This window comes from Colobus angolensis, unplaced genomic scaffold, assembly GCF_000951035.1.
Source record: "Colobus angolensis palliatus isolate OR3802 unplaced genomic scaffold, Cang.pa_1.0 Scaffold202, whole genome shotgun sequence".
Classification (NCBI taxonomy): Eukaryota; Metazoa; Chordata; class Mammalia; order Primates; family Cercopithecidae; genus Colobus; species Colobus angolensis.
This window is the reverse complement of record NW_012115178.1, coordinates 6,049,390-6,061,783: the sequence shown is the minus strand read 5'-3', so window position 1 is coordinate 6,061,783 and position 12,394 is coordinate 6,049,390. Positions and strand designations below refer to the sequence as shown.

The 12,394-nt window shown below is 39.2% G+C and overlaps 1 protein-coding gene across 1 annotated transcript in view; it reads right to left on the bottom strand.

Annotated features, from left to right (window-relative positions):
- Positions 1-12,394, bottom strand: part of NPAS3 (neuronal PAS domain protein 3) — a gene marked incomplete at its 5' end in the record, with an annotated part of 867,539 nt that overhangs the window by 57,064 nt on the left and 798,081 nt on the right. The window contains one exon of the mRNA XM_011941876.1: positions 9,859-9,977. Coding sequence (XP_011797266.1) covers positions 9,859-9,977 — 119 coding nt within the window. The remainder of the gene's footprint in view (positions 1-9,858; positions 9,978-12,394) is intronic.

Here is a 12,394-nt window from a genome sequence, read left to right as displayed (position 1 = left end):
TTGCTGCCATTTTTCCAATAGTGTGTGCTCACTTCATCTCTGCATCACATTTTGGTAACTCTTACAACATTTCAAACTTCATTATTATTATTATTATTTGTTTTTTCGGGATGGGGTCTCACTCTGTTGCCCAGGCTGGAGTACAGTGGTGTAATCTCAGCTCACCGCAACCTCTGCCTCCTGGACTCAAGCAATCCTCCCACCTCAGCCTCCTGAGTAGCTGAGACCACAGGCAAGCACCTCTATGCCTGGCTAATTTTTTTGTATTTTTGGTAGACAGGGTTTCGCTATGTTGCTCAGGCTAGTCTCGAACTCCTGAGTTCAAGCGATCCTCCCACCTTCGCCTCCCAGAATGCTGGGATTACAGGTGTGAACCACCATACCTGTTGTATTATTATTATACCTGTTGTAGTGATCTGTGATCAGTGATCTTTGATATTACTATTATAATTATTTTGGGGGTACCATGAATCATGGTTCAAATAAGAGGTGAACTTAATTGATAAATGCTGTGTGTGTTCTGACTGCTCCAGTGACCAGCTGTCCCCAGTCTCTCTCCCACTCCTCAGGCCTCCTTATTCCCTGTGACACAACAATATTGAAATTAGGCTAATTAATAACCCTAGTATGGCCTTTAAGTGTTCATGTGAAAGGAAGAGTTGCACATCTCTAACTTTAAATCAAAAGCTAGAAATGATGAAGCTTAGTGAGGAAGGCATATTGAAAGCTGAGATTGGCCAAAAGCCTCTTGGTGCCAGTTAGCCAACTTGTGAATGCAAAGGAAAAGTTCTTGAAAGAAAATAAAAGTACTACTCTAGTGAACACACAAATGATAAGAAAGTAAAACAACTTTACTGTTGTTATGGAGAAAGTTCTAGTGTTCTGGATAGAAGACCAAACCAGCCATAATGCCAAAGCCTAATCCAGAGCAAGACCTTTAGTTCAATCTCTCTTCAATTCTACAACGGCTGAGAGAGATGAAGAAGTTGCAGAAGAAACAGTGGAAGCTAGCAGAGGTTGATTCATGAAGTTTGAGGAAAGAAGCCATCTCCATAACATAAAAGTGCAAGATGAAACAGCAAGTCCTGGTGTAGAAGCTGCAGCAAATTCTTCAGAAGATCTAGCTAAGATCACTGATGAAGGTAGCTACATTAAACAACAGATTGTTAATGGATACAAAACAGCCTTCTGTTGGAAGAAGATGCCATCTAGGATTTTCATAGCTAGAGAGAAGTCATCAATGTCTGGCTTTAAAGGACAGGTGGATTTTCTTGTGAGGAGCTAATGAAGCTGCTGACTTTAAGTTGAAGCCAATGCTCACTTATTCTGGAAATCCTAGGGCTCTTAAGAATTACGCTTTTAAGAATTATGCTAAATCTACTCTGTCTATGCTTTAGAAATGGAACAATAAAATCTGGATGACAGCACATCTGTATATTAGCATGGTTTACTGAATATTTTAAGCCCATTGTTGAGACCTACTGCTCAGAAAAAAATACTCCCTTCAAAATATTACTGTTCACTGACAATGCACCTAGTCATCCAAGAACTCTGATGGCAACATACAGGGGGGTCAGTGTTGTTTTCATGCCTGCTAACACAATATCTGTACTGCAACCCATAGATTAAAGAGTAATTTTGGCTTTCAAGTCTTATTATTTAGGAACCATGTTTTGTAAGGCTGTAGCTGCCATAAGTAGTGCTTCCTCTAATGAATCTGGGCAAAGAAAATTGAAAACCTTCTGGAAGGAATTCACCATTCAAAATGCCATTAAGAACATTTGTGATTCATGAGAAGAAGTCAAAATATCAACATGAACATTAGTTTGAAAGAAGTGTATTCTAACCCTCATGGATGACTTTGAGATGCTCAAGACTTCAGTGGAGGGAATAACTGCATATATGGTGGAAATGGCGGGAGAACTAGAATCAGAAGTAGAGTATGAGGATGTGACTGAATTGCTCTAGTCTCGTGATGAAACTTAAATGGATGAGTAGCTGCTGCTTATGGGTGAACAAAGAGAGTGGTTTCTTGAGATGGAACTTGCTGTTGGTGAAGATGCTGTGGCCATTGTTGAAATAACAAAGGATTTAGAATATTCTATAAACTTAATTGATAAGGGTTTGAAAAGATTGACCTCAGTTTTGAAAGTTTTACTGTAGGAAAAATATTATCAAACATCATTGCATGTTACAGAGAAATCTTCATGAAAGGGAGAGTCAATCTATGTGGCAAACTTCATTGTTGTCTTATTTTTAAAACTTGCCACAGCCACCCCAACCTTCAGGAACCACCACCCTGATCAGTCAGCAGCCATTCACATGGAGCCAAGACCCTCTACTAGCAAAAACTTCACTGAAGGCTCAGATGATTGTCAGCATTTCTTAGCAATAAATTATTGTTAAATTAAGATATGCACATTCCTTTTTAGAAATAATGCTGTTGTATACTTAATAGACTACAGTATAAACCTAACTATTATCTGCACTGGGAAACCAAAAAATTCATGTGACTCATTTATTCCCACGTTTGCTTTATTGCCATGGTTGGAACCAAACCTGCAGTATCTCCAAGATATATGCCTGTATCTGGAAACCTTTGATGTCTGTAAAGAGTTTAGTAACTGCTATTTCAGACCACCAGGTCAAGAGATTACTTTAGTGAAACAGAAATTTGGGGTCTCTGCAGCTATTGTTAGGACATCTCGGTATGTTAAAGAGTACAAGACCTGAAGAAAAATGACTTGTGCTTGTGTTTGTGTTTTAGTTCTTAGGTCTGTTTTACAACTAATTGTAATAGGCCACAGTCTCATAATAGTGATAATTATATAAATAAATCTATTAGGTTGAGAAGGTATTTACAGAGGCATTAACAATAACTTTTAGGGGCATTAGTTGGTTAAAAGACATTATAGATAGGAAAGTTTGTTAATTTTTTCATCAACAATGTCATTTTCAAAGTGATCATCACTTTTGTTATTCTTAGCTAGCAAAGGCTCAGAAAACTGATCTGAAAAGACGCAGCATTAGTCAGAGAAGAGATACTGTTAACTCCCCTACCTGCTTCCTTAAATCTCTGTAGTGCAAAATGAAGGATCTGTAAGTTAGCAACATACTTGGGCTGCAGTCACTGACATACTTAGAATTTAAAGACACTTCCCAGAATGGCTAGTGATTATGCCTCCAGTTGGTAAAATAGCTAGCTGATTAGTCCCAGCAGAAATGACATACCCCAAGCTGGAACTACTATCGTGCGTTGGTAATGGGAAATAAATTCTTTAAGATCAGAAACAATGTCGGCTGTATTTAAAATGACACTGGAAACCACGTTGTAATGGACAATTGTGCAGAGGTGGGCAGAGACTAAAACGAGGTAATAGGATTTTAAAAATTTGATTTTATTGGTTCTCTCCTCTATTAGCATTTTTCATCAGGATAACCTCTGCCTGTAAGTTCCACCCTGGAAAGGTTTTCTCCTTCAATTTATCCTGGGTGTCTGGGTTGATTGAAAGGCAATAAATGCATAGCCTTAGAAACCCTGAATGGGTTGACAGAATTTTTGGTCTCTGAAAATTCATCCATTGATTTGACAAGACAGTTACATTTTGCACAACTTGGAATGCTGTAGTCATCATTTCTTTTTTTTTTTTTTTTTTTTTTTTAGACGGAGTCTTGCTCTGTCGCCCAGGCTGGAGTGCAGTGGCCGGATCTCGGCTCACTGCAAGCTCCACCTCCCGGGTTCACGCCATTCTCCTGCCTCAGCCTCCCAAGTAGCTGGGACTACAGGCGCCGGCCACCTCGCCCGGCTAATTTTTTGTATTTTTAGTAGAGACGGGGTTTCACCGTGTTAGCCAGGATGGTCTCGATCTCCTGACCTCGTGATCCACCCGTCTCGGCCTCCCAAAGTGCTGGGATTACAGGCTTGAGCCACTGCGCCCGGCCTGTAGTCATCATTTCAAGACAACACAAAGCTGAAGCAAAAGGCTTCAGGAGAAGCATTGGTATGTCTGGACATCTGGAACATCTCTGAATCTCAGATAAAGAAGAAACATCCAGGTGGCATCTAGTCCATCCACACTTGTCTGGGAGGAGGAGGAGACTCCTAACTAATGGGTTCAATGTATGGTCTTAGAAATCTCCAGAGAAGGACCACTACCACATTGCTCCCCACATTAGTGCTGGGCATACCTCCAGGCTATACTTTTCCTGGTATGATTAAAACTCCATAAGAATCAGCATTCTTATTATAATATGTCACATATTCTTAGCAATCTCTGAGAAATCATGGAGTTTTTCCAGAAGACAGGATATTGGCAAGTATTATCCTAATTTTCAGAAAGAGAGAGCCCCAACATGTTTATATCCAGAAAAAAGATTCTTCAAAGATAATTTAATAAAAAATTGTGATCAGCAGAGGCTGGCATGAAGTCATGATAAATAAGTGATGCTAACATGACTCATTTCTCATTTTCTGAATGGAATCTTCAACTGATGGCTAAAGGGAACACTATGGATCCAGTATGTATCAATTTTAGTAAAGCACCGATAAAGATGTGCAATATCCTTGTAGGCAAGATGGAGAAATGTGAGCCAGATCATGGTACAATCGTTTTGAGTTCATAGCTATTCCAACAGTCACATGTAAAAGATACTGATGTCAACTAGCAGGATCTCTAGTGGTATGCCATAGGGCTTGGTGCTGTCAACATTTTTCACTGGTATCTCAGAAGGAAAGAGAGCATGCAATTCACTTAAATCAACATTTATTGAGTGACAACTACGTGCAGCATACTGTGCTAGGTGCTGAGGGAAGAAAATAGGATAACAAAGTACCCAGTATCCAATGTTGGGTATTGGACATTAGAAGGCATTTGAAATCAGAAGATCTGGATACTTCTCAGTCTTGCCATTTATCACTTATCTGACTTAGACAAGTCAATTTGTATTTCTATGTCTCCATTTTACTTATCTTCAAAACTGAGGAAACAGGTAATTACCTAAAATAATTATTGTGAAGTTCAGATGAAATTATATGAAAGTACATCATACAGTGGAGAAAAGATGCCTAGCTGAGCTTGTGCTATCTCACTTTATCTGTAGGAAAAATCTTTGGTTTAGGTACTATTAATAGCTTCCTTTTACAGGTAAGAAAATGAGGCACAGAGAATGTAAGTAAAATCTCAAAATGCTATTTTAGCATAGAAGAGAAGGGATAATTTTACTTATATGCATTAGGGAAAAAGAAAAAATAAGTGATATTTGAGTGGGCCCATACTGGTTGAGTAAGAGTTTTCCAGGTGAAAGTGTGGCAGAAAGGCATAGGACTTCAATATGTGTCAACACTGGATGGATAAATGGGAGGGAGAAATGAGGAGGAAGGGAAAGGGCTATTGTGATACTGATGGAATATGTTCTGGAAGATGCACTAACTTGGTTTCTTAGTAAGTGCTGAAGATATCATACTGTTAAATAAGGTTTTGTAACCTGGAATCAACGGATAAAATGATGCAAAATGAATTTACCTTGGGAGAGGCTCTATAGATTTTATCATATCTTTAAAGGGCTCTATGATACCCCAAATAAAACAAATCTGTTAAAATTTCATGTGTGCCTTCTTCCACAGAGCATATGCAACTATGAAGTTTTAGTAACAAAAGTTTCTAATTTAAAAGACACCTATGTTTGGGCTTAGAGAAGGCAAAATAATTTTCTTTAGCTAATTAGCACCTTCTCATTAATTTTGTTACTTCATGTTTAGATGCAGATATTCTTAAAGCTAGAGTATATCAGCGATCCTAATAAACTAGTGAAACTACCAATTATTTTTTCTTTAGAATTCTTTATGTCATAAAGGAGGCTGGGTAGGATTTCAGAAGTCATTTAGCTTAATACTTAGCTACAGGCAAATCCATGCCCAAATCATCCCAGATGGGGGACTATTTTTAAGGATCTTGAGTTCTTGCATCCTCCCTCCCTTAGTAATATGTTTGCATACATCATAGCAGGAACTCCAGTATTTGAAGATTTCACCACTGTGAAGAGTTTGAAGACACTCTGAGCATTATGTAAACATGATAGATTTTCTCTTTTTGCCTATGTTTGCCAGTCTAGGCTGTCTACTGTGCCATTAGAATGAGGACATCATAATGTGTGTGGATAAATACTTCAGAAATGACAGTGGAGCTGGTGGGCATTTAAGAAGAGATTAGAAAACTGAAAGTCCCATGCCAAAGGAAACTATCCTCCAAAGACGGGAGCTAAGGAGGCGACCCAATTAGTCTTCCCTTCTCTAATTTCCCTAATTACATATCTTCTTTTACCCCATGTGCTATACCTAGCAAGTTCCCCCAGACATAGACCTAATCAAGAAGGCAGAATCTATGTGCAATGCAATTTAAATGAGAGCTGCGCTATGCTATGTGACTAACAGCTAGGCCTAAACAACAGGGAAGCCCCTGGGGCATAAAAAGTGGCTGGTCCAGATAACATGCTACTGTGGATTTCAAAGCAAATGAGGACAGAAACAATTGGATGTCAGCTCGTATTTGGGAAACTTCATTGGAGAGAGGGCACTTTCCTGAGGAATGGGGTGTGGCAAACTCTGCAACAGCAACTCACATTAGCAGATGCAGATTGGTATTTCTTTGGCTAGAACTCTTGGTGATGGGGAATGTGAGTAGGCATGGAGTCCTGGAAAAGAAGTAAATCTCCATAACTCCTTGGGCGCATTGGAATCACCAAGCACCGATACACTAGTGCAGTGGGATACGGTGAGCCCCAGAGGGAAGGTCTTAATCAGGCAAGAAGTTTTTCTTTTAAAAATTTAAGTTAATTACTTTTTCATATGTTGAGGTCAGCTCATGCTGAGCCATTCTTTGAACTTAATCCTTTAAGCAGTGAAGCAGAGGGGCTAAGGGGACAGCCTTGGAGGATTTGATTCTGGTGCTTCAGTAGCTACTTAAGGGCTGTATGAACATGGGCAAAGTATTTCACCTATTAAGACCTCAGTTTCATCACCTGCAAAATGGGCATAATAATAGAATCTAACATTTGGACAATGCCTGGCATAGAGAAGGATTTTAAATAATCCTGTTGTGTGGATTAACCAAATGTAAAGCATGTGGCACAGGGGCTGCCACAGAGTCAATGTTCAGTAAGTGGTACTTTTGTTCCTATGACAACAACAGATAAAGTGATGGAGAAAGTTTGAAAGGTCCATGTGCCAAGATTACAGGAAAAATGGACAGAATATAGTGACCTGCAGTGAGCAAAGTTTGACACCTTAGGATCTTTAACTATGGGAAAAGATGCATATAATGGTAATAAATTAGGGGGAATATTGGGAGTACAGAGAAATGATCATCACTGTTTCTTTTTATTTGTGTTTATTGTGCAGTGGTGGGGTGATTACCAGTTTTATTGGAATGTTTTATAAGCTGCTAGATTTACTTACTGAGAATGAACAGATAAATAGGGATGTTATTCAGCTGTGTCATGCCACGGGCTCTCGTCAGCTCTTCCACTAACTTTCAGACAAGGTTAATTAATGAGGGAAGTTCACTGCAGAGGAGGAGGAGGAGGGAAAGAGCTGGATCTGCTGGATGATTCATCTTACTGGGGAACAGAGGATGAATCAACTTTTGTTGGTAGTAGTTCTGGGGAGGAGAGTAGGGCATCAGCTGGAGACTCCCATGGTATCTTGAGAAAGACCTGCTGATAGGGTGTGTCAGGGGAGTATGGTCACTTTAACATTACATGATTTGATGGGAACTGGAATAGCTCCTAAATCTTTTCCAATCTTGGATGTTCAAGGTTGCACTTTTAAGTCTTTTGTTTCTTGAAGGCCCATTCTTACTGCAAGGCATCTTTAATCCTAAGCCCAAGTGGCTTCAGAAACATCTTTCTTCCATTTGTTTGCATGATGTTCCCTTCTCATTCACTGCTCACAGGTGACATCCCACCTCCTCAGCGTGACCTTTTGTGATCTTCCTATTTAAAGTGGCTTCCTGCCCTCATCAGCCGCCCCCTCACACTACCTTTCTTTGCTGTCTGCATAGTAGTATAGCCTAGTGCTGAAGTGCATGTGGTATGCAGCTGGATTCCCCAGGTTCAAACTCTGGCTCTGCTCCTTCAACATGTGACATTGAGAATGCTAATTAGTTTTCTATCCTTAGTTTGTGTGTAAAATGGAAACAAAAAATAGGAATGTTGTAAGAGCTTACACAGGTGAACTGTCTCATGCCCCGCATATTGCAGTGTTCCTAAATACTGGCTGTTATTAATTTTAGCCATCATCACTTTCTGATCTCTAGTTTATCGTATGAAAAAAATTTTAATCAACGTTAAATTATCAAACAATATTGAATTATACTTAACATTGCTGTCTGAAACTATATATCACTCCTCTCACCCTTCTTCCCTCCTGGGATGTGCCCCCTCCAAACCAGTAAAAATGAATAAAGGTGAAGAAAGAATGCTGAGAGACAGGAAACAGTTAGAAAGGAAGCCCCATGGTTCCTAAAATCTGAAATGCAAAGAATGTGTCTTTCTAGCATTAGAATAACAAGAATCTCAACATCTGTGGTCTGCTTATAGAATTCCAAACTAATGAATGCAGCAAGGCAGGGCAATAGAAAATGGTCCTAAGGATAGGGTCTGTTTTCTTTCCTTCAATGCATTCCTTTGTAAGAAGCCTCTATTGGGTAGGGCTACAGCAGGTGGAGCTGCTCACTTGGCTCTTCTCTGCATCGCACCTGCTAAAGGTTAAGGATACTCCACTTGTGCCTTTTAGACTCCAAGACAGCTCAGCCAAAGGTCGTTCTTGGAAGGATCTGCTTCCCCACCTCTCTTGTTTTTCTGAAGAATTAATATCAAAGAAAGTGCCCGACTCTGACTTTTATACAGCTGGCTAGTCTCCTGATGGCTTAGGTAAGGTTTTGAAGACCTAATGATGCTGGCTGTTACCATCCCCGATAACACAACAGTCACCTTAAAGAACTGAACTATCACAAGTTCTAAATTCTAAAGCTAGGGAAGGTCACAATGGCTGGCCATATCGATGGCACATGCCATTTCTGTTTGCCTTCCCACAGATAATCAATATTGTTTGAGATTGGTTAGTGTGTTGTAAAATTGATAAGATTCAGGTTGCCAAAGGCATTTCATGAATTTCATAGGTCTTAATTTATGTTGCTATAGTAACTGAAACATTGGAATTTCCTGAGATTAGAAGGCTTTTATATCCTTAACCTTAAAATGATGATAATGTAGAGTTGGACTGTGGACTTGGTATTTGCTTGTGAGGAACTTAAGTATATCGAGTATTCTATGAATGCTAAGGTGTGACTGCATGTTCCATAAATACAGTTTCAAAACTCAGGTTTCTAATATCCCACCTGATTTTCTCGTCTATGTGTATACATCTCGGTGGCTAAGATGTTATTAAAGCGGACAGCCTTTCTCTAAAGAGAAAGGGAGAATTTGAAGGGGAAAGCGAGAGAAGTGGAACTTGCCTAAGTAGCAGTTCTAGAGCACTCATCTTAAGGACTGATATGAAATTGGCTCACCTTCTCCATTAAAGTGAATTTCCAGCAGGTGCTGAAGCACTTGGCATATTTTTAATCAATGTTTTAAGAAAAGACACTATATTGGGGCTTTTAGTGCACCAGTAACGTCTGAAGTGAGAAGGAGAGGTGTAAAGAAGCTCCTGCCTTGAGTCAGGAAGATGACTAGGAATCCTATGGGCTCCTCAAGATCACGTGTGTTCATTATATGGACCTAAAGCAGCTGGAAAATTCAATGCAAAATACCTAGGACTGGCCTGAGACAGCAATGTCTCCCCTCCCGGAACCAGCTTACCTTATATCCTGATGATTTGATGTGCACACCGCGTTTGGTCAGAGTAGATTTCATTCGGATGAAAAAGGAACGCTCAAGAGTGTTGTCAGTGGTTAGCAGACTGGGGCTGGTTGACTCCACTGAGGAATACAAAAATACAGACACACATGATTTAGATCTTTACACAGCCCCTCACAGCTACAGCTCAGGTGCAATCCTTGAGTTCACTAAAAATAAATGACTGATGGGTGCTAAGAGCAGTAGTAATCAATTTACCTCATTTAGAAAATGTTTACTTTGCAGAAAATAAAAAAGAAAAATTAATGTATCTAGAGTAACCTCGTTCCAGTTTCTAACAAGAGCTTTTCAGGCCTTTTCACTTGCAGCAGCTGCCTAAGTGGGGTCTAGTCGTAAGTAAGTGCAGTTTACTTGAGGCTGGGCTGGTGCACATGGAGAGAACTGTCATGAAAAACAAGGACCCGTAGATTTATGAGGTCAACCAAGGTGCAGGGAGAGATGCTTCTGATAAAGGGTAAGGAAGGCTTGCTCTTTGTTCTCCCCGAGAATCCATTCTTGTGCCATTTGCCTACTGGGAGTTCAGGATTCACTCTCAAAACTGGAGAGTCATGTCCTGACCAGTGTCCTCACCCCTCGGAGCTGGTTTTCTTCATCATGGGGAGTAAGAAGCGTAAGTAAGACATGGAGGGGTAAGAATGGGATGTGTAGACAGAAACAAAAACTACTCACGATATCAACTTTCCATTCCTGTCACTTAAGAGCAGCTTTCAACCCCAACCCCCCGAATAGAAAACAGTCTGTTTTTTCACTTCTCTCCTTCTGATGTGAGGAAACGATGGTTTCCTCTCTTAAACAAGATAGTCACTCTTTCCTTTTATAAGCTTTTACACTAAGTAGAATGTTTTTGCTTATGCAACTTAAAATGGTAGTTTGCAGTTTTGCTGATGTAAAAACACCTTTATGCAAACAGGTCAGAAGGCAATGTAAAAATCTATTTTCTTTAAAAACAAGCTTCCAAGGTATTTTATAAACTTAAGTGTTTTCTGGCAAAGAAATTAATTTTGGGGTTTTTAAGTCTAATAAATACTCTAATTTGTACTCTTTTTAAATACTATTTTAAAGTTTTTCTTATTCAAAAGTTAAAAAAAAATTGTCCAAGAAACAGGATTTCTTTTGAGTAGCCCTATGCTAACGCTAATTTTCTCTGGAGTAGGGGTAAAGAAATATGTGTAACAAAGAGATTTAAGAATTAAGTATATGTGAAAACAGTTATTAACAATAGAAAAAATGGGCAAAACAAGTTTTAAATTTTAAGTTATGAAATGCATTCCATGTATTTCTAAGGGTGAGTAATCTCTTTCATATTAAACTTGATGCTCAGATGAAAGAAGAATGAATGAGAGTTACTGTAATAACAGAAAACTTGCTATCTGTGGTCTGGGGCTTTTCTTATATCGTTTTTATCTTAACATGACTATGTTTTCCTATTTTTATGGCATTTCTTTTGGAATCACTGACAAGTGTCCCTTTCTTATGTGTCTCTCTTAAGGTTTTCCTCTTTTTTTTTTTTGTTTTAGAGAGCATGAATCTGATGTCATTTTAAATGTACAGCTTTTTATCACTCGAGGGAAAAGCAGAGCCATGTTATATTTAGTACTTTCATTTCTTCTGATTAAATATGAATTACTATGAAATTTTTCTCATCATCTAACACGCCATAATACGCCAACAGCTTTTTAATACACTATATAAGCACAAACTTCTGCTCTAAGAGTTTAATTTGCCCCTCTAATCCAATCACATCAACCTTATTTCTCTTATCAGAGATTCCCATTTTGAATTAAATGAGCTCATTAGTTTTAATCAAAAGCAGAGAGATCAAAACTTAAACGTAAATGCTTTAGATCAGAACTGTCAGTCAGCCGTGCAGTTCTATTTTACTAAAACACAAGATCAGAGACCCTTAGAACCAATTTTTTCTCGTAAGGGATGCCGAGAGCTTGAAGATGCTATATCCTTTTTTTTTTTTTCCCTCCCAAGGACAGATTATACATTTAAGGTTAGACTTAATTTATAGCAGTTTTTTTCATCCTGGTGGAAATGGAAAAGTATACCAATCTACTGTTGTTCCTTTCACATTTATTGGCACTGGTCCTCAGAGACTTGAACTAACACGAAGCCATCAGAACCACACCACAAACTCAGCCTTAAAAATTCAGCTCTGTTCAGCAAGATCATGTTTGCAATTGCTGAGGAAAAATGAAACATCCCAGAGAAGTGAAATCTGTTTTAGGGCTGGGGTCTTGGAGCTCCTGACCCAGTAAGGAAGGAACTACCAAACTTGTAGAAAGGGTGGGTAATGCAGGCATTGTGAGAAATCATTGTATTCTATATGGAACTGCACAGTAAAACACTTAGAGGGTATGTTAGAGACCACAGCATGGATGCTTCCAGCTGGGTGAAGACACAAGCTTCACGTGAGCTGTGGAGCCGATCACGGCATCGTGCCCTGCATGAGGTGGGAATATGGCACCGTATC